Here is a 20,974-nt window from a genome sequence, read left to right as displayed (position 1 = left end):
AAATGTACAAATGTTTAAAGATATAAGAAATGTAGATGTTTACTCTCAATTAACATTTTTAATATTGCAATTTTGCAGCATGGTTGTGGACAGAAAACTAAGTGTAAAATAAATTATTCACTTCACTTTTTTTACACTGAATAAAAGTGCAGTACTGAAGGGTGTGTGTGTTCTCCTTGTGACTGTACATGTACACTAAGTTGAGTAACTATAGTAACAGTTATGTTATACCTACACAACATAGCATTTATTCTTAGTCTACTTGGGAGTAGTTTTTCCATTACTTGACTAGACTGTTTTTGTGGTTCAGTTGCTATGTTGCCAGATGAGCAGTTAACACCTCCTGCCTTCACCTCTGCCTTCACTGTTTGGGTAGTAACCTGTTTTTTTTACCCAACATTTGTTTGCTCCTTTACCTCACATTATATGCTGGACTTTTTTTCAACCTGGCCCCTCTTATCAAACCCTTCACACCCAACACTGCTACACATGATCTGTGCCTCCCCCCCTCACCAGACCCCAGACCCAGCTGCTGTCACTGGGGCACTGGCCCATCCATCATCCACAGCCCTGACAATCACCCTCAAGGACAAACTGAATGCCCACCTGTTCAGACTCACATGCAGCCTGGCAGTGACACTGGGATGCCATCCTCACGATCTGCTATCCCTCAAACCCGCCTGGCAGTGACACTGGGATGCCATCCTCACTATCTGCCATCCCTCTCAAACCCCCCTGGCAGTAACACACGCAGTCTGCTCTCGTATCTCATAACCCACTCGGCCTATGCGTGGCTTGGCACTGCAGCCACAAGTATCAGCTACCCTGCTTGTTATTTTTGATGCTGGTCTTGTTGTACCGGTATCCTAGCTTCTGAATGTCAGTTGAGCGTTGAGTACATCTTTTCCATACCATGTGAAGTGTCAGTCATTCCCCTCCTGCACATGTATTCACTACATTATACAGTAACATGTTGCTGAAACATCTAAACATTTCAGCTCACAAGGTTAGCAAACCAGGCACCCTGGTTGCTCACCGGAGAAGTGATCGTACGATGTAGGCCGAGGACTGTCAGTGACCTGGGTTCGAATCTGGCCTAGGCCCTTGCTGCATAGCCCCCTCTACCTCTTGTCACTTACTTATTCGTAAAATATAAAGCATACATCAACAAATAAATCTTAAAATGAGAACAGAAGAAATAGGATCAGGTAAACCATGATTATTTTATTGACAAGTGCGTCGGTATAAAGTTCTAGAGCTTTCGGGGTGTTGTTTGGGAGTTCTAGCGTCAGAGTTGCAAATGGGTGTGGGCGGGTCAGGCGGGCTGGCTCAGTCTTCTGGATTTACTCGTAGAGGAAGGGCTTGCCACAGCTCTCCCAGGCGATCATCTCCTCAGCCTTGAACCACAAGGCAATCTCTTTCTTGGCGGTCTCCAGGGCATCGCTGCCGTGAATGAGGTTCCTGCAGAAGTGAGACACGCCAGTCAGATGACTTTACACAAGGTCGGGGTGGCAGGCTGGGCCGAACCCAGGTCACGGCACCGGGGCCTCAGTCTGGATGGTGAAGTGCCCTACAAGAGGAGCTCTGGGCTAAACCCCTGGTTCTGATCAAGCAGTAGTCAGTGGGACAGAAACTCCAGCGTGTGGAGAATCTGGATTTTTTAAATCTAGTGTTTGACTTGTTCCTAGTATAATGGCTTCTCTAGTGACTTCATTTATAGTCACTTTGGACCAAGTGATATGCTCTCGTCTGACAGCCTAGTGTACTTGTTTTAAACCTGATTGAGTGGTCAAGCGGCGATCTGCGGTGTTGGACCGGCTCTCGTACCTGCCGATCTGGACGCAGTAGTCTCCGCGGATGGTGCCTGGTTTGGAGTCGGCGGGGTTGGTCTCTCCCAGCATCATCCTGCCGATCTTCACAGCGCTCAGACCCTCCCAAACCTGAGCACAGACCAGCGTTAAGTCAGAGAAGCACTGCAGCCTTCAACCCACGACCAATCAAGCTCTCAAAATGGCCTCAGCTGGGAGAACCATGACCTCAAATAAAACTCCCCCAAAAAAAGGCCACAACTCTGATGATGCCTGGTCAGAGAGACTCATGAAAACAGGTATTACCATGGCGACGACGGGTCCTGAGGCCAGGTACTTGCACAGGCTGGGGTAGAAGGGCAGGTCCTTCAGATCCAGGTAATGCTGCTTGGCATGCTCCTCAGATGGCTACAATATAACACGGACGGAAGCCCAGCAGGGTCAAAAGTCTGTCACCTGATAACTCAAACATGAACATGGAGTAGGATGGTTTTGGAGTCACATCATCAACACACCTGGACCATCTTCATGGCAATGAGCTTGTATCCCCTGTGCTCAAAGCGCTTGATGATTTCTCCCACGAGCCCCCTCTGCACGCCATCGGGCTTGATGGCGATGAAAGTCTGTTCCTTGTTCTCGGCCATGGTGCTGAAACCAGACAGACACGTGAGCCCACCTTGCAAACTAGAACAGGTCACACTAGAACAGGTCACTAGCTTGCGGAGATGCAGTTGGCTAAACACGGAAACGTGAGTCGAGAGGTTAGGATGGAGACCTGTGGCACTGCAGATTCCAGTCTGAACTTGGGTCAACTGATATGGTTATAGTAAGTGGCCCCTCGAAATGCACCAGTCATCGCGCTTCGACCTCTAGTCACAGCTCAGTAATTGAACCGCTTGGGAGATACAGGAACGTCATTACTGCTCACCTATAGACTGCCATGTGGCAGCTGTCACTGGAAATGGTTAGCCAAATATAATGTGCTATTCTTGTCCTTCAGCCATCCAGTTGGCACTTTGAAAACATTTCCACATGCTCATTCCACCACGACAGCAAGGACTCATTTCACTGCCTATTCAGCACAAACACAGCTTGGGGCAAACATTCAATCTCCTTTTACCCTGATACAGCTGATGTTGGGCCAAGTTGCCTAACGTTACCGAGCTACTGTACCAACGGATATGTAGTTGGCTATAGAGCTAGAACACTGATAACTTTGGTGTGGTCCCATTATGGTCTTTCAAATGTGTACGTGCTAAAATACCATTGTTGGCTGTCAAGTGACCCAAGGCAAGGAATGTTGCACTACACACTGGGGGTTGGAAATGTAGCCGGGCAAAAGCGCATTTGGCAACCACGCTTGCAAAATAACTGCAACGCAGAGTTTAAACGGCACTGCCCGTCATTGAAAACAGTTCAGCGTCTTCATAGCTCTCTCACTGTTGCGAGCCAATTGTTAACTCTCAATTATGATAAGACAATTTTACATTTTTCATGTCATTTAGCCAGAGCCATTTACAGTAAGTACAGGGACATTCCCCCCCGAGGCAAGTAGGGTGAAGTGCCTTGCCCAAGAACACAACGTCATTTTGCACGGCGGGGAATCGATCCGGCAACCCTCTGATTACTAGCTCGACTCCCTCACCGCTCAGCCATTTGACTCCTTATAATCGTTTCAAAGTGACTTGGATAAGGCCCATAATTTCTTGAACGAAAATCTTGGGATTAGCAAGAATTTCCCAACTACCCAGTTCACTTGCAGACTAGGTTGACACGCTGCATCAGTTTAATTAACTAAATGATGCCCAGGTCGATTTGCAAACCACCTGCAGATTATTGCGAGTAATTACAAGTACCCCTCGAGCCAATCCACTCGAGGAACGATGTATGGGGATAAACTAATGAATTCAAGTTAGTTATAACTAACAAGTTCACTAATTAGGCAGCTTTTTAAAAAGAACATAACATGAATAGGCTACGTTTTAAAATAATTTGACATACATGCACAATTCGTGAAGTGGTGCAGCAAACGATTACCAGTGCTAGAGCTTCATTGCATTACCTGTAGTTTGGAGTTCAACGACAGGAGGACAGGAAACGGCGACAGTAAGAGACTGAGAAACAATCACCAGTGGGATGCAAGCGATGAGGGAGCTGGAATATAAAGCCTGTTGAATGCGGGGGTGGAGCTTAAAATGAGGTCAAGAAATTACTGACATTGGCTTTTCAATCGTCTATGATCTGTGCATGCACAGCAACTACTCAACCATATTAGGGCAGGAGGTAAGGCATTATTACTCTCTGCTGCCAAAGTGTCATTTAAGTAAACGCTGCTGGAGGCTAGAATAGACACCAAGGTTGGCTCTGGCAAATCAAAATTGAATCGCCAGCCGTGGAGTGTCATTGAGAGGGGGTTTATTGTGTAACGGTGAAGTGGCTGTGCACGTACACACGAAGGTATCCAGTCAAAATAAACCTGATTATTCTAGCTAAATGGGAAAATCACAACAATATCAGGCAATATGGAACACCAGCGGCGTCGGTTTATTTTCCAATGTGGATGGTACAACTTCAATATATATATAAGGTGAACTCGGGTACTCTAGCATTTTTTGCATGCATTTTCTCATCGGAGCTCTCTGATGGACTAGTACCCTGACCCTCTCATTTACATTTAGCAGACGCGCTTACCCGGAGCGACTTACAGTAAGTACAGGGACATTTTTCCCGAGGCAAGTAGAGTGAAGTGCCTTGCCCAAGGACACAGTGTCATTTTGCACGGCCGGGAATCGAACCGGCAACCCTCTGATTACTAGCCCGACTCCCTAACCGCTCAGCCATCTAACTCTCCTCCACCACACCCAATCACGTTTTGTGGTTTCATTCACATAACATCCATGCTACACCTATAGTCAAACTTCTATGGAGATATTGTCAAAGCAGAGAAGAAAACACTGTAGTTTAGGTGTCCCACATTACCCAATGTCCCAGATTACCCGAATTCCCCCCATACAACAGTGGATACCGCTGTTATATATTTTTCTTGATACAAAATGTGTACTTTCACTTTTCAAAACGTGTTTAAAAAAAGTTTATGTACAAATAAATGTTCTCCCCTGTTTAACACTGATAACAGACCACGGCCTGGACTCTAAACAGACCGGGTGCAAAGAGCGCCATCTGCTGTTTGATGACGTTTGCTGTATTATGACGTAATTCATCAATTAAACTATAAAAGGCCGTTCTGATCACTGCTCTCATTTATTATTGAACATTTTCTTGGACAAGGATTTGGATCTCTATGACGCTTTCACCTTGCCGAATTCGTATTGGAACACAGAAATATTATAATGTAAGTAAATATTCAGTTTGTTTTGCACCTTACAACTTTAAATTGTAAGGAAGATACGGACACTTTTTCAAGTTGTAAGGAAAGGAAGACTTTTTCAAGTTGTAAGGTTTACATTTTCAAGACGATGTTCTCGGGTAGATGTGAAGGTAGATAAAACATTAATCTGAAAAGATTATTGTAGCCTATTCTCTGTGTTTTTTGGAAAAGTAAATAGAGCCATCTTCAAATTTCGCCGTCTGCTGTTTGATGACGTTTGCTTTATTATGAGGTATTTGTTCAAATAAACTATAAAAGGGCCGTTCTGATCACTGTGCTCAAGTTTTAAGTAAAAAAGTTATTGGACAAAGTATAATGATCTCTGCGACGCTTTCACCTTGACAAGGAGTGGAACACAGAAATATTATATATGTAAGTAAATGGTCAGATTGATTTGCACCTTAAAGGTAGATAACGGAGACTTTTTCAAGTTGTAAGGTTTACATTTTCAAGACGATGTTTTCAGGTAGATAATACATTATTAATCTGAAAAAGATATTGTAGCCTATTCTGTGTTCTTTGGAAAAGTCAATAGAGCCATCTTCAAATTTCGCCATATGCTGTTTGATGACGTTTGCTGTATTATGACGTAATTCATCAACTAAAGGCCGTTCTAATCACTGTGCTCAGTTTTACGTAAACATTTTATTGGACAAGGATTTAGATCACTGCAACGCCTTAACCTTGACAAATTTGTATTGGAACACAGAAATATTATAATGTAATGTGGTCCCATTCTTTTGCACCTTAAGTTGTAAGGTTTACATTTCCAAGACAATGTTCTCATGTAGATATGTAGGTAGATATTAGATTATTCTGAAAAAGTAATTAATTTCTCTGTGTTCTTTGGAAAAGTCTGTCTTTTCAGGGGTCAGGTGAAAGCCTCTCTCTCAACCCAGACTGCACAGCAAGTGTGCCCTAAGGCAGTCTTTGAGGAAGAGACATGGAGAAAAATAATACAGACTCATCTCAGCCCGAGGTGAACGAGGGAAGAGAGGGGAGTCTGTCTGGAAACAAGGGCACCTTCATCAGGGTGTTGACCGTGAGGCCTCTAAGTTTGGAGGACATGGACCTGGTCGAGCCCTCGGATCTGCCCCCTCCTACAGTACCCACCACTGGGTCTAAAGACCAGCTGGAAGTCCTGGAGGTTGCGTCCACTTCCCAGGGCGTCAGTGGAGTGGAGAGAATGCCCCCTGGCACAACCAGGACACCCAGTGGAACTCCCTCTCCGGATCTGCAGGTGGAGGCCAAGGCCAGTCTGGGCTCTGTGGCAGCTGAGGTGATCGAGGCGGTCATCAGCAACGTCCTGGCAGCCAGGGCCGCCCTCCAAGAAGAAGCTCAAGGGCCTGTTACCTGTTCCTCTGTGAGCTACTTCCTCTCTGCTGTCTGTGCCGACGTGCAGACTCTACCGCTGCTGAGGAGGTCAGGGAGCAGCAGTCGATCATCTGGAAGGTCCCTCGGAGAGCTCCTGACCACCATGTCAAGGACCAACGTTGTCCAGGCTGTGGAGCTGAAGCTGGAGGAGCAGTTTGGGCCATGTAGGAAGGAGGGCTCGTCCACATCTTCATCCAGCCAATCACTGACTGAGGATTGGGTCATGATCCCTTATCTGGGGAACGGTCGCTCTGGACATTCCATGGCCAGTGACCTGGTCGAGGAGATCATCGAATCCATTAAAAGTGCTGTTGAGTTGCTGGAAAGCCAGTCTTCAACATCCAGAGCAGGGAACAGCTCCTCCCTCACAGGATGGGACGCATTGGATGTTTCCTCTGCAGCCAAGAAGATGGTTTGCAAGGCAGCGGCCAAACTAAGCCCCCTGGTGAGCTCCTCCAGGATGGGAGATGTGACGGCGGACGAGAGCGTCTCTTTGATGAACGAGACGTCTCTGGAAAGTTTGCCCCCGTCTCTCATCAGGCTTCTGTTGATCCGGTCTGTCGACACGGTGTCAGCAGCCTGCAGAGCCATAAGCAGTGAGTTCTGCTTTCGGGAGAGCGTGAAGAATGAAGGCTTGACCAAACTCCAGGAGCTGGCCAACGAACAGATGTTGGCCTGTCTAAACAAGGGCGTAGAGGAAGTGGAGATCGATGAGCTCATCGAAGGCATCTCAGCCATCTCGGATCATTCGCTGATCCTAAGGCGCCCGGAGTTGTCCTTCTCCCACATCTACCGCTCCTTGTTCGTTGACACCCTTCTGCCAGGGTGTGGACACAGAACCACCGAGGTCCTGGAGACCTTGATTTTTGTATGTCCTCAGGTCCCACCCACAGCTGGAGAGAGCCAGGCTCATAATAACATGCGAGTGGGAGAGATCATTAAAGAGTATGTGATCAAAGGAAGAGATGTGTTCCAGCAGGTCTTGAGGAGAGCAACTCAGAAGCTCTCTCGCCAGCCGGCGACCACCCATGCGGCCAATCCAGAGAGCTCAGAGCGTCCATCTCTGATGGTCTCCTCTGACAACTGTGAGAACCTGCTTGGTGTGATACTGGACGATCTCCATGAGGTAGTTGAGCAGCACAAGGCATCAGCTAAGACGAGATCTGGTGGCAGGAAGTTCTGGGAGCAGGTCCACTCCTCCAGCCAGCTGCTTTATGACAGCACGCTGAGGACCCTGCAGAAAGCTGCAGACAAGCTGTCGGCTTTCGAAGAGCGGACATTTAAGATCATCCCCCCGATGCCCTCCAGACAGGAACCCATCCACAGCTGTGCAGAGAGCTCGGTTCAGGGTCAGCTGCAGAAGAGCCTGGAAGTGAACCTTCCCTCGACCTCCAGCCAGGCCTGCCAGGAGACCCAGGACCGCACGGTCAGGATCCTGACGGAGAGAGTGATGGATGACACTCTGTGTGAGTCTGCTGTTGCAGCTCTGTGTCCTGGGGCAGATCTCGGTGAGCTCAGCCCTGCAGCGGTCATCATCGATGCTGGGACAGCGTCGACCTCTGCACGAGAGACCAGAAAGCCTAAAAAGGGCTTGAAGTGGTTGAGCAAGAAAGCCAAGCTCTTCAAGAACAAGGTGGGCTATTTATGTAACAGATCTTATAGAGTAGAGCTTATAGTATATCGTATGAGTACAGAATGAATGATTATGGGTTGGTTATTCATGTAATGGAGCAAGTATAGAATGAAGAGGCAGTGTTGGGACTGAGGGGCTGTTGTTGTTCTAAATCCTGATGCTTTGGTGGACTGAGAGGTGTTGTCATATAGTTTCCATTGATTCCAGCATGTTCTGTGTTTTCTGCAGGTTCTGAAGAGAAAGACGGAGCCCAAGAAGCCCTCAGCCCAGGAGGAGCTTCCCCCCAGCTCTCACGTCACACCTGGTGAGCGACCACCACTGCTTGTCATCCTTAATGAATCACAAACTGATCCTGTAAATTGGGCTGATGACTCTGACAAAGCCTAACTTCAAATTCACCAATTAAAAATGTTATCTTGTCACAGGGGCTAAGTGTGGTTCGCCTCTCAATCTGGAGCAGTCGAAGGACCTCGAGACCAACCAGGAGCCCCTTAGACATCCTTTACACGTACGGATGTTCCGTGCGCTTCAGTCCATCGTCAAGACGTTCAAGGTGTCTTGAAGCCAGTAGGACGGCCTACTGATACGTTTAAGTATCCAGCAACGTAAAGGGCTGGCTGGCTCTGTCTCTCTATCACATACACACACACCTCTCTCTCTCTCTCTCTCTCTCTCTCTGTCTCTCTCTGTCTCTCTCTGTCTCTCTCTCTCTCTCTCATCCCGGCACCCACAGCACTCTACATTATGCCTCTCATTCACCCACTCATACACACCCACAGTGGGGAGCTGCCATGCAAGGCTAGCCTGTTCATGGGGAGCAGCTTGGGGTCCAGTGTCTGGCTCCAGGACACTTGGACACAGGGCCTGGAGGATCTCCAGGGGGCTGATGTGGGATGTTTGTTCTGGTTTCCTGCCTCTCGGTTCTTCTACCCTTCAGGTCTCCTGGTCCCCCCGGACAACAGAAGGACCGTTGCCAAGGAGCCAGAAATGTACTTTGAGCAGTACGGACGAGGACTAGGTCTTTCTCTCCTGGCTGGAACTCGCTGGGCTGAGTGGATATCAGGAGAAGATCATCGCAGAGACTCCCTACCATCTGGAACACTCTACTGTATTTGACCATTGTCAATAAACTAGTTATATTACAGTTGGAGTGTAACGGTCCTGTTTGTTTTCCTAACAAAGCTATAGCACAGGGAGGTGTGCGTTGACAAAGGTTCTAAGATTCTGATATACTTATGTGTGTTGTGTTGTGGTTGGACACAATGCTATAGCCAACAGGTACATCAAAAGACAGATTTGCACATTCACCATATGGAGAGAGAGACACCAGGATCATCAGCAGCATCTTTATTCCTTCATCATAATGAAGCTTGTCATACAGTACACACGTACTCTGAGAGCACCTTTACCTGACTGAAGGTACTCTGAGTGTCAGTCCAAGAAATGACTCACAGAAACAAGAAATCCCCTTTCGATTCCAAACAACATATTCAGTGAGCCTGTCTTTTTCTACGTCTACATTTCCTCACTTGTCCTCACGTGCAGGGAGATCCTTTCATCAAGAAGAGGCCTGTCATAGCATGGGTAAATGACTGCGTCATGAAAAAACACCAGAACCACACACCAAATCTACAAAACCATGCTAATTCACGGCCTTTGACTCAGTTTTCAGTTACATAAAACACTTTTTGCAAAACACAACACACAATTCTCTATGTAACACACAAAAAACTAACAGGAAGTATATTGATTTCCTTTTTCAAACACGACCAATCAAAATGGCACACTAATTCATCAATGCCTCACACTACCTCCTCACATCACTCATTGCTTTACTCAACACCAACCAATCATGGTTTTAGTATAGGCCTATAAATAGGTAAAAGGTCAAGTAAAAGTCTTGAACAATTGGAAGCAAACAATGCAGACAGAGTAAGGGGAGGTGGAGGGAGAGCCAGAGGAGGAGGCAGAGTTGGAAGGGTAACAATAGGAGTAAGAGGAGGAACAATGGGAGGAGGAGGAAGAGGAGGAGTTGGAAGGGGAACAAGGGGAGAAGGAGGAAGAGGAGGAGTTGGAGCAAGAGGAGGAAGAGAGGGAGAGGGAACGTCTTCTTCCCTTTGGTCATCTCCTCCAGGGGGTAAAAGGGCATCTCCAGCAGGTTCTGGGTGTCCTTGGACGTGAGCAGACCTCTCTTCAGAGAGTCGTGGATCTTCTGCCATGACTCCAGTTCAGAGCTCCAGAGCCGTGCTCGTGCCCGGATGAGCTGGGAAACCTCACTCTTGCTGCCCTTGGCCAGGCCGACGCTGTCCTTGCAGATGAGGAACACGTCCAGGCCAATGAACAGGGCGTTGAGAGCGATGAACCCCCCCCGGGCTGCCTTGGAGAGGGCGAGGGGCGTCCCTTTTGCGGCCTGTCCCAGGTCAGCAATCGCATTCTCACTCCTCAGAAGTTTCACACCCGAGGCACAATCAATCAGGGAGTCGATTCCTTTCCCGATGGCACCACCTTTCCCCAAGATCTTCCCTGCTCCCACGGTCACATCCTCCTTACTCACCACGGGAAGCATCTTTGTGGCCACATCTTCCAGGCACCCCTGGATGGTCTGCATCTCCTTCATAAAACTCTGGAAAAACTTGTTGGCTTTTATCTTTTGAGTGCGGTTGACGCCCATCTCTGTGACTGTGGTGCCCACGCTGTAGACCCCACTGGTGACCCCCATGCCCACACCAGCCATGGTGAGAGCCAGGGAGACCCCTGCTGTGACGGGGGCCAGAGCCAAACCCACGATGGACAGGACCCCTCCAACCGCCCCCACGGAGCTACCTGCCACTGTGGAGATCTGGGCCCCACGCTTCATGTTGTCTAGCTGGACGGCACTCCCCTCCAGCTCAGTCAGAAACTGCAACATTCTGGGCTTGCTCTGGATGAAGAGTTTGATGAAGTTTTCAGCTTCCTCCTGGAACAGGAAAACCAGTCTGAAGTCCCGGTTGGTCCTGAAAGAGGTAGAAAGCTACTGTGAGTCCAGATGTTGAGGTGAGCGATGTCAAATAGAAATGGGAGTTCTGCTTACCTGACATCACTGAGGTATTTGAGATGGACGAGCATATTCTGCACGGACGTGTCATCCAAAGGTCGACATTTTTCTTCTTCTTTCTCAGTTGACTGATGAAGAAAACAAAACATGAACCCGTTGAAGTCTAAATAAAACATAGTATACTCACTGTTTCTTAATCAGCAGCAACAACAACATCAACAACAACAACAACAATAAAACACTAAAACAGGCTACAAATGCACGTCAACAACAGGTCTTACCTAGATTCACTCTCCGTCTGTGATACTGTCATCAATCTGCAGCGGGAAAAGGAAGTTAAGATAATGTAATAATATAAGAATATTAAGACTCAATGTAACCCTGCATCCTGATCCAGCAAGCTGGGGCTACAGTAACAGGCTACACTGGGGGCTCTTACGTGCTCTCCAGCTTGTCACAGAGTTGCTGGGTGCTGCGTATGTATGAGTCCAGCTGGATAGCCAACACCTGCACGTTGAAGAGGCTGGGCAGGAAGAAGGCTGGTGCATTTCTCTTGAAACGAACAACAAGATGGCAGATTTTCTGTGATGCGGTGATGACATCACGGACATCGGCAGGGCTTACTTCCTGGTCACCAAACGGACACTCGTCATCGAACACAGACACAGAAGTGACCGCCAGCCTCTCCACAGCATCCAGGAAGTGGTCCAGTTTCTTCAGCCCGGCCAGGGTGTCCTTCAACACCTTCCCCAGCTCCTTCTCCAGATTCTTCCGTCGCTTGTCTGCTGTCACCTGGGTCAGGCCACTCTTCAGGTACTCTCCCAGCGCCTTCCACTTGTTCGGAGACTCTCTGACGTGCTTGAAGGTCAGATTGATTCTGTCAGTCCTTTCCTTGATGTCTGTCATCATCTGCACCTCTGTCTCCCTGTGAAGGCTCCATTTTGAGTGTCTGTCGCAGAAGTCCCCCAGAGTGGCTATGTGGCTCAAGGTGTCTGACCTGTACTGGCACAGGACCTCAGTAAGCTCCTCTCTGAAATGCAAGACTTTAGTTAGAATACAGGGCTCGAAATTGCAACCGTTTTGGTCATACATGCCACAGAAATTATATCTGTGCAACCTGCATTTGTGTGAGTGCAAATAATTGTTATGGTGCGACATCCGTGGATCATGACCGAAAGAACTAGGTTGCGAGTACAAGCGGACAAAATGGTTTTCCTCAGGAGGGTGGCTGGCTTCTCCCTTGGAGATAGGGTGAGGAGCTCAGTCATCCGTGAGGAGCGCTCAGAGTAGAGCCGCTGCTCCTTTGCGTTGAAAGGAGCCAGTTGAGGTGGTTTGGGCACCAGGTAAGGATGCCCCCTGGGTGCCTCCCCAGGGTGGTGTTCCAGGCACGTCCAGCTGGGAAGAGCCCTCGGGAAAGACCCAGGACTAGGTGGAGAGATTATATCTCCACACTGGCCTGGGAACAACTCAGGGTCTCCCAGTCAGAGCTGGTCAATGTGGCTCGGGAAGTTTGGGGCCCCCTGCTGGAGCTGCTACCCTCGTGACCCGACTCCAGATAAGCGGTTGATGATGGATGTATAGGCAAGTTTTGCGAACCAAGTAATTTTAGCTTGAGTTTGAAAGGATTCAAACTAAAATATCCCACCCCCTTCCTCAAAAGCCACTTCTCCAAAATGCATAAAAGTGATGCCTGACTACTGCTGGGAGGCAGACAGATAAGTATCCCCTTCAATCATTGCATTTGGTCCAAATGCCGATCAAATGATTTTTGCCCGTCAGACCTTAATGATTGGTTGGACTTATTACAGTCCTGCACTTCCACAAATGTCGAAAATATTGAATTATACTGTTAAACCTTGAACCTAGATTTGACAGGGGGCACAATCTGCAACGCAGTTTAACCAAAAACACAAACAGATGCATACCAGGGGGGTGCAGGGTTGGGCTACTATGGAATGCCGTTTTAGTCAGAATTAAATAAATAAGTAGGTAAATAAATAGGTAAATACATAAATAAATATGGCTACGAAATAAACCCTGAAATTAAGAAATTGTCATAAATATATAAATATAGCATAATATAAATATATAGCTGAATCCATTTACTTAAATAAATACATACATTTACTTGTTTCAAAATGAAGTTTTTGTTGGGACACCTGGATTCGAGAGATGATGGAAGACATTAGTCGTGTCAGAGATCGCATGCTGGCCTTAGTAGATCAAATTAATCACCATGGATTGTCAGGGGATATTATTTTGGCACACATTGAAGATTTTGTAGGGGTACTTGGGCAGATAAGTGCTCTACAGAACATAGACATTGATCGTGAAGTCTTAAATAGTTTGAGACTTATAACAGCTATGCCAACCTTAAATTCCTGAGATAGCTACGCGTGATAGCTGGAAACTGTCTTGGTTGCTAAGTAGGCAGTTTTGTATTTAGGACTATTCAAACCAATTTAGCCAATTCTACGATTTTAAGTTTTCACGTATAGGCTGTATAGGCTGTCCCACTGTCCTATCGTTAAGTGCGCAAAGGCCATTTAACAGACATTTTGAGCCCTTTATGCACCTACTGTCTTTTCGTAAGTCCGTATTTTTGTGGGAATTGCCCACAATTCACAGTGTTGGGAGGTGAAACACAAGGGTTACCAGGGGAAGGCCAGAAGCGAAAGAAAAATCCCAGCAAACCTCATAAGACAAGAAGAAGAACGGTAAACAAACAAGCATGGAAGGAGCAATCAACCCATGGTGTGTAAAGATCGTTAGAAATAAAAGTTCTAACATTAAAAAAAAAATAAGCTGTAAAGCTTTCAAACTGTTATGCTTATGAAAAGCATATGAAATCTCATGAAAACTGTAAAACATTTATACCAAAATGTGAATCCAGTTTACTTTCTAGATTTTTGTCTCGACCCAGTGGACAAAACAGGGGGTGTTATTGGGCTGGGGGTGTAAACAGGGTGTGTTATTGGGCTGGGGGTGTATGAAATAGACCCTGATGGACATGTCAGCATTTGCTAGGATGTGTATCTGTGTGACGGGTAGGTAACGGACGTGGTATTGCGAGCTCCGTCAGAGGGAGTCGAACCTGCCACTTCTCGACTTCCAAGCGCCACCACTACCAACAACGCCAAAGAAAAGCTAGCTATTCATTGACGCAGGTGGCCCATTAGATACCTGAGGAGTGAGTTTCACCGATTCGCACCAGTTACATCTGCATATCTGGAACGCTAATGGAAGTGTCATCATCCTCATCAATATGCATCATCATTAATGGACTGACAGTCCCCACCTGACCCTAAAATAACATGAATAAAAGTTCTGTGGTAAAGAGTCACAGGAATGTGATGAATGTTTCAGATGACCAAAACATGTGAGGTGTTTTGTCTTTAATGTAAGAGTGTGGCAATAATAATTATGTAAGTATGTAATTATGCATAATTGTCAAACAAATAAGAAACGTAATGAACACTAAGTAGTCACCACGTAGTCTCACCTGATCATGATGAACTTCGGCGTTCGTTGGAGGCTGGTCCGTTTGTGGCTAAAGCGTGTAATCTGGTACGAGCTCCCAATAAAGAACTGTATTGTAAATTTAAACAATTAGCCTATAGGTTTTGAGCATGTTTGTCAGTTTACATTTGTTACCAGGGTGTGTCTAATTCAATCGCTTTCTGAGTACGTTTCTGAGAGTGAGCTTTCAGCCACCCTCATAAAAGCCAGTAAGAAAAAAGTTTCGTTTTCCTGACTTCACCTGACCACACCTCTGGAGGCGTTCGGTGTCGTTTCTGCTGATAATGAACAATGTTATCAACAGGCGTTCCATCCAGTGGCGTTAATGTTTGTATGAATATCATAATCACACCAATGGAAAAGTTGCACCTTCATGTTTGGGTCGATGGTCCTGTGCAGAGGATTCAAGACAAGCAGCGTTCAAGAGAACTACTATCGCCTCCTAATGAGTAAAGGTGAAGCGACGCGTCTGTGCATTAGGATGATATCCAGTCGAAATAAACCTGATTCGTCTAAATGGGCAAATCATAATTAAATACATTTACATTTACATGTATTCATTTAGCAGACGCTTTTATCCAAAGCGACTTCCAAGAGAGAACTTTACAAAGTGCATAGGTCACTGATAATAACAACAAGATAGCCCCACAGCATTGCGGGTAGTCAAAAACAAGAAGTACATATTGTGAACAACCAAAAAATAGTGCTAAAGGGAAGAAACCATAAGAGCATGTAGTTAAACAAGTTAAAATTACACAACATTAATCTCTAAGTGCAGGTGTACCTGTAGGAAAGCAATAAAAATAGGATTAACTAAAATAGAATACAACAGTTTAAATCAGCTACCACTAACCAACAAGAGCAACAGTCTAAGCAAGAGTCATTGTGATCCTTGAGGAAACTAGCGTTGGGTTCAGCAAACCATTCCTAAGTACCATTGTACTCCCGGAACAAGTGCGTCTTGAGCCTTCTCTTGAAGTTGGAGAGACAGTCCGTGTCTCTGATGGAGGTGGGGAGTTGATTCCACCACTGGGGTGCCAGGCAGGAGAAGAGCTTCTGCTGGGACCGGGCGGTCTTGAGAGGTGGGACCACCAGGCGGTTGTCTGAAGAAGACCGTAGGTGGCGGGTGGGGGTGTAAGGCTGCAGGAGAGACTTGATGTAGTCGGGCGCAGTCCCGTTCACTACAAGGGATTGTAGTGAATCCTAAATAAGGGATTATGGAACATCAATGTCGTCGGTTTATTTTCCAATGTGGATGGGACAGCTTTTTACACATTTTCATTTTTCAAAACGTGTTTTCAAACAGTTCATGTACAATTGAATGTACTCCCCTGTTTAACACTGATAACTGACCACGGCCTGGACTCTAAACAGACCGGGTGTAAAGAGCGCTATCTGCTGTTTGATGACGTTTGCTACATTATGACGTAATTCATCAATTAAACTATAAAAGGCCGTTCTGATCACTGCTCTCATTTATTATTGAACATTTTCTTGGACAAGGATTTGGATCTCTACGACGCTTTCACCTTGACAAATTCGTATTGGAACACAGAAATATTATAATGTAAGTAAATATTCAGATTGTTTTGCACCTTAAAGTTGTAAGGAAGATACAGAGACTTTTTCAAGTTGTAAGATTGACATTTTCAAGATGATGATCTTTGGTAAATGTGAAGGTAGATAATACATTAATCAGAGAAGGTTATTGTAGCCTAGTCTCTGTTTTTTGGAAAAGTAAATAGAGCCATCTTCAAATCTCGCCGTCTGCTGTTTGATGACGTTTGCTGTATTATGACGTAATTCATCAAATAAAGGCCGTTCTGATCACTGTGCTCAGTTTTACGTAAACATTTTATTGGACAAGGATTTGGATCTCTGCAGCACTTTCACCTTGACAAATTCGTATTGGAACAGAGAAATATTATAATGTAATATGGTCCCATTGTTTTGCACCTTAAGTTAAAGGTTTAAATTTCCAAGACAATGTTCTCATGTAGATACGTAGGTAGATATTAGATTATTCTGAAAAAAGTAATTATATATTCTGTGTTCTTTGGAAAAGTCTGTCTTTTCAGGGGTCAGGTGTGAAAGCCTCTCTCTCAAACCAGACTGCACAGCAAGTGTGCCCTAAGGCAGTCTTTGAGGAAGAGACATGGAGAAAAATAATACAGACTCATCTCAGCCCGAGGTGAACGAGGGAAGAAAGGGGAGTCTGTCTGGAAACAAGGGCACCTTCATCAGGGTGTTGACCGTGAGGCCTCTAAGTTTGGAGGACATGGACCTGGTCGAGCCCTCGGATCTGCCCCCTCCTACAGTACCCACCACTGGGTCTAAAGCCCAGCTGGAAGCCCTGGAGGTTGCGTCCACTTCCCAGGGCATCAGTGGAGTGGAGAGAATGCCCCCTGGCACAACCAGGACACCCAGTGGAACTCCCTCTCCGGATCTGCAGGTGGAGGCCAAGGCCAGTCTGGGCTCTGTGGCAGCTGAGGTGATCGAGGCGGTCATCAGCAACGTCCTGGCAGCCAGGGCCGCCCTCCAAGAAGAAGCTCAAGGGCCTGTTACCTGTTCCTCTGTGAGCTACTTCCTCTCTGCTGTCTGTGCCGACGTGCAGACTCTACCGCTGCTGAGGAGGTCAGGGAGCAGCAGTCGATCATCTGGAAGGTCCCTCGGAGAGCTCCTGACCACCATGTCGAGGACCAACGTTGTCCAGGCTGTGGAGCTGAAGCTGGAGGAGCAGTTTGGGCCGTGTAGGAAGGAGGGCTCGTCCACATCTTCATCCAGCCAATCACTGACTGAGGATTTGGTCATGCTCCCTTATCTGGGGAACGGTCGCTATGGACATTCCTTGGCCAGTGACCTGGTCGAGGAGATCATCGAATCCATTAAAAGTGCTGTTGAGTTGCTGGAAAGCCAGTCTTCAACATCCAGAGCAGGGAACAGCTCCTCCCTCACAGGATGGGACGCATTGGATGTTTCCTCTGCAGCCAAGAAGATGGTTTGCAAGGCAGCGGCCAAACTAAGCCCCCTGGTGAGCTCCTCCAGGATGGGAGATGTGACGGCGGACGAGAGCGTCTCTTTGATGAACGAGACGTCTCTGGAAAGTTTGCCCCCGTCTCTCATCAGGCTTCTGTTGATCCGGTCTGTCGACACGGTGTCAGCAGCCTGCAGAGCCATAAGTAGTGAGTTCTGCTATCGGGAGAGCGTGAAGAATGAAGGCTTGACCAAACTCCAGGAGCTGGCCAACGAACAGATGTTGGCCTGTCTAAACAAGGGCGTAGAGGAAGTGGAGATCGATGAGCTCATCGAAGGCATCTCAGCCATCTCGGATCATTCGCTGATCCTAAGGCGCCCGGAGTTGTCCTTCTCCCACATCTACCGCTCCTTGTTCGTTGACACCCTTCTGCCAGGGTGTGGACACAGAACCACCGAGGTCCTGGAGACCTTGATTTTTGTATGTCCTCAGGTCCCACCCACAGCTGGAGAGAGCCAGGCTCATAATAACATGCGAGTGGGAGAGATCATTAAAGAGTATGTGATCAAAGGAAGAGATGTGTTCCAGCAGGTCTTGAGGAGAGCAACTCAGAAGCTCTCTCGCCAGCCGGCGACCACCCATGCGGCCAATCCAGAGAGCTCAGAGCGTCCATCTCTGATGGTCTCCTCTGACAACTGTGAGAACCTGCTTGGTGTGATACTGGACGATCTCCATGAGGTAGTTGAGCAGCACAAGGCATCAGCTAAGACGAGATCTGGTGGCAGGAAGTTCTGGGAGCAGGTCCACTCCTCCAGCCAGCTGCTTTATGACAGCACGCTGAGGACCCTGCAGAAAGCTGCAGACAAGCTGTCGGCTTTCGAAGAGCGGACATTTAAGATCATCCCCCCGATGCCCTCCAGACAGGAACCCATCCACAGCTGTGCAGAGAGCTCGGTTCAGGGTCAGCTGCAGAAGAGCCTGGAAGTGAACCTTCCCTCGACCTCCAGCCAGGCCTGCCAGGAGACCCAGGACCGCACGGTCAGGATCCTGACGGAGAGAGTGATGGATGACACTCTGTGTGAGTCTGCTGTTGCAGCTCTGTGTCCTGGGGCAGATCTCGGTGAGCTCAGCCCTGCAGCGGTCATCATCGATGCTGGGACAGCGTCGACCTCTGCACGAGAGACCAGAAAGCCTAAAAAGGGCTTGAAGTGGTTGAGCAAGAAAGCCAAGCTCTTCAAGAACAAGGTGGGCTATTTATGTAACAGATCTTATAGAGTAGAGCTTATAGTATATCGTATGAGTACAGAATGAATGATTATGGGTTGGTTATTCATGTAATGGAGCAAGTATAGAATGAAGAGGCAGTGTTGGGACTGAGGGGCTGTTGTTGTTCTAAATCCTGATGCTTTGGTGGACTGAGAGGTGTTGTCATATAGTTTCCATTGATTCCAGCATGTTCTGTGTTTTCTGCAGGTTCTGAAGAGAAAGACGGAGCCCAAGAAGCCCTCAGCCCAGGAGGAGCTTCCCCCCAGCTCTCACGTCACACCTGGTGAGCGACCACCACTGCTTGTCATCCTTAATGAATCACTTAGTGATCCTGTAGATTGGGCTGATGACTCTGACAAAGCCTAACTTCAAATTCACCAATTAAAAATGTTATCTTGTCACAGGGGCTAAGTGTGGTTCGCCTCTCAATCTGGAGCAGTCGAAGGACCTCGAGACCAACCAGGAGCCCCTTAGACATCCTTTACACGTACGGATGTTCCGTGCGCTTCAGTCCATCATCAAGACGTTCAAGGTGTCTTGAAGCCAGTAGGACGGCCTACTGATACGTTTAAGTATCCAGCAACGTAAAGGGCTGGCTGGCTCTGTCTCTCTATCACATACACACACACCTCTCTCTCTCTCTCTCTCTCTCTCTGTCTCTCTCTGTCTCTCTCTGTCTCTCTCTGTCTCTCTCTGTCTCTCTCTCTCACTCTCTCTCTCATCCCGGCACCCACAGCACTCTACATTATGCCTCTCATTCACCCACTCATACACACCCACAGTGGGGAGCTGCCAATGCAAGGCTAGCCTGTTCATGGGGAGCAGCTTGGGGTCCAGTGTCTGGCTCCAGGACACTTGGACACAGGGCCTGGAGGATCTCCAGGGGGCTGATGTGGGATGTTTGTTCTGGTTTCCTGCCTCTCGGTTCTTCTACCCTTCAGGTCTCCTGGTCCCCCCGGACAACAGAAGGACCGTTGCCAAGGAGCCAGAAATGTACTTTGAGCAGTACGGACGAGGACTAGGTCTTTCTCTCCTGGCTGGAACTCGCTGGGCTGAGTGGATATCAGGAGAAGATCATCGCAGAGACTCCCTACCATCTGGAACACTCTACTGTATTTGACCATTGTCAATAAACTAGTTATATTACAGTTGGAGTGTAACGGTCCTGTTTGTTTTCCTAACAAAAAGCTATAGCACAGGTAGGTGCGCGTTGACTTAGAAAACGAAAAGTTTAAGATTCTGATGTACTTATGTGTGTGTTGTGTTGAGGTTGGACACAAAGAGATAGCATTAACAGGTACATCAAAAGACAGATATGCACATTCACCATAAGGAGAGAGAGAGAGACACCGGGGTCATCAGAAGAGGCTTTATTTAGGCGTGTAGTGTCTGAAGCTGGCGTGTGGGGCCTACCAGGGGAACAGAGTTCTCCCAGACCAACCAGATCCTAAATCCTTATCATCACCAAGGTTGACACTTGTTGTATCCCCTCTTATGGAGTTTAAGTCCCGAGGAACACGGCAGAGGCCAGTGTAATGTGAGGCTGTAGTCTATACAATACATGTCAACCTGTCATGGCCACATCGGGACATACATTTGTACACACTGTTCAGAGAAATAAGAGACATGGAATGAAGAGGCTACCAGGCCTGTCCAGAAATCCCTGATCTTTAGTCCTGGGACAGTGTTTCTGGGGGGTAGGGGAGGGTGTGTCTAAGGGGGAGATGAGGGTGTGTCTAAGGGCGAGGGGAGAGGAGGGTGTGTCTAAGGGGGATGGGAGGGTGTGTCTAAGGGGGAGGGGAGGGTGTGTCTAAGGGGGAGGGGAGAGGAGGGTGTGTCTAAGGGGGAGATGAGTGTGTGTCTAAGTGGGAGGGGAGAGAGGGGTGTGTCTAAGGGGGAGGGAAGGGTGTGTCTAAGGGGGAGATGAGGGTGTGTCTAAGGGGGAGATGAGGGTGTGTCTAAGGGGGAGGGGAGAGGA

The 20,974-nt window shown here is 47.5% G+C and overlaps 3 protein-coding genes across 5 annotated transcripts; 1 reads left to right on the top strand and 2 right to left on the bottom strand.

Annotated features, from left to right (window-relative positions):
* Positions 1 to 1,204: 1,204 nt before the first annotated feature.
* LOC124479688 (nucleoside diphosphate kinase B-like) lies at positions 1,205 to 3,969 on the bottom strand. Its single transcript, XM_047038545.1, has 5 exons — positions 3,871 to 3,969; positions 2,324 to 2,456; positions 2,115 to 2,216; positions 1,828 to 1,940; positions 1,205 to 1,461 (listed from the first exon to the last, which is right to left on the bottom strand). Exons 2-5 carry the CDS (start codon positions 2,450 to 2,452, stop codon positions 1,344 to 1,346), a joined length of 462 nt encoding a protein of 153 aa, XP_046894501.1. The 5' UTR covers positions 2,453 to 2,456; positions 3,871 to 3,969; the 3' UTR covers positions 1,205 to 1,343.
* Positions 3,970 to 4,015: 46 nt separating this feature from the next.
* LOC124479596 lies at positions 4,016 to 20,157 on the top strand. 3 transcript variants are annotated; one of them, XM_047038403.1, is made up of 5 exons: positions 4,016 to 4,091; positions 6,052 to 7,915; positions 18,451 to 18,975; positions 19,204 to 19,279; positions 19,401 to 20,157. In XM_047038403.1, exons 2-5 carry the CDS (start codon positions 6,140 to 6,142, stop codon positions 19,535 to 19,537), a joined length of 2,514 nt encoding a protein of 837 aa, XP_046894359.1. In that variant the 5' UTR covers positions 4,016 to 4,091; positions 6,052 to 6,139; the 3' UTR covers positions 19,538 to 20,157. The 3 variants fall into 3 exon arrangements, with proteins under 3 accessions (XP_046894359.1, XP_046894360.1, XP_046894361.1); XM_047038404.1 differs by lacking the exons at positions 18,451 to 18,975; positions 19,204 to 19,279; positions 19,401 to 20,157 and adding exons at positions 5,097 to 5,160; positions 8,432 to 8,507; positions 8,629 to 9,342 and having other exon boundaries at positions 4,062 to 4,514; positions 6,052 to 8,203; XM_047038405.1 differs by lacking the exons at positions 4,016 to 4,091; positions 6,052 to 7,915 and adding exons at positions 15,005 to 15,211; positions 16,260 to 16,323 and having other exon boundaries at positions 16,822 to 18,975; positions 19,401 to 20,155.
* On the bottom strand, positions 9,531 to 11,554 carry LOC124479645 (apolipoprotein L4-like). Its single transcript, XM_047038486.1, has 3 exons — positions 11,519 to 11,554; positions 11,274 to 11,365; positions 9,531 to 11,196 (listed from the first exon to the last, which is right to left on the bottom strand). The coding sequence occupies exons 2-3, from the start codon at positions 11,306 to 11,308 to the stop codon at positions 10,062 to 10,064; spliced, it is 1,170 nt and encodes a 389-aa protein (XP_046894442.1). The 5' UTR covers positions 11,309 to 11,365; positions 11,519 to 11,554; the 3' UTR covers positions 9,531 to 10,061.
* Positions 20,158 to 20,974: the final 817 nt, after the last annotated feature.

This window comes from Hypomesus transpacificus, chromosome 17 (assembly GCF_021917145.1).
Source record: "Hypomesus transpacificus isolate Combined female chromosome 17, fHypTra1, whole genome shotgun sequence".
NCBI classification, from domain to species: Eukaryota; Metazoa; Chordata; class Actinopteri; order Osmeriformes; family Osmeridae; genus Hypomesus; species Hypomesus transpacificus.
The sequence above is the reverse complement of the archived record's forward strand: the minus strand, read 5'-3'. Positions and strand labels throughout refer to the sequence as shown.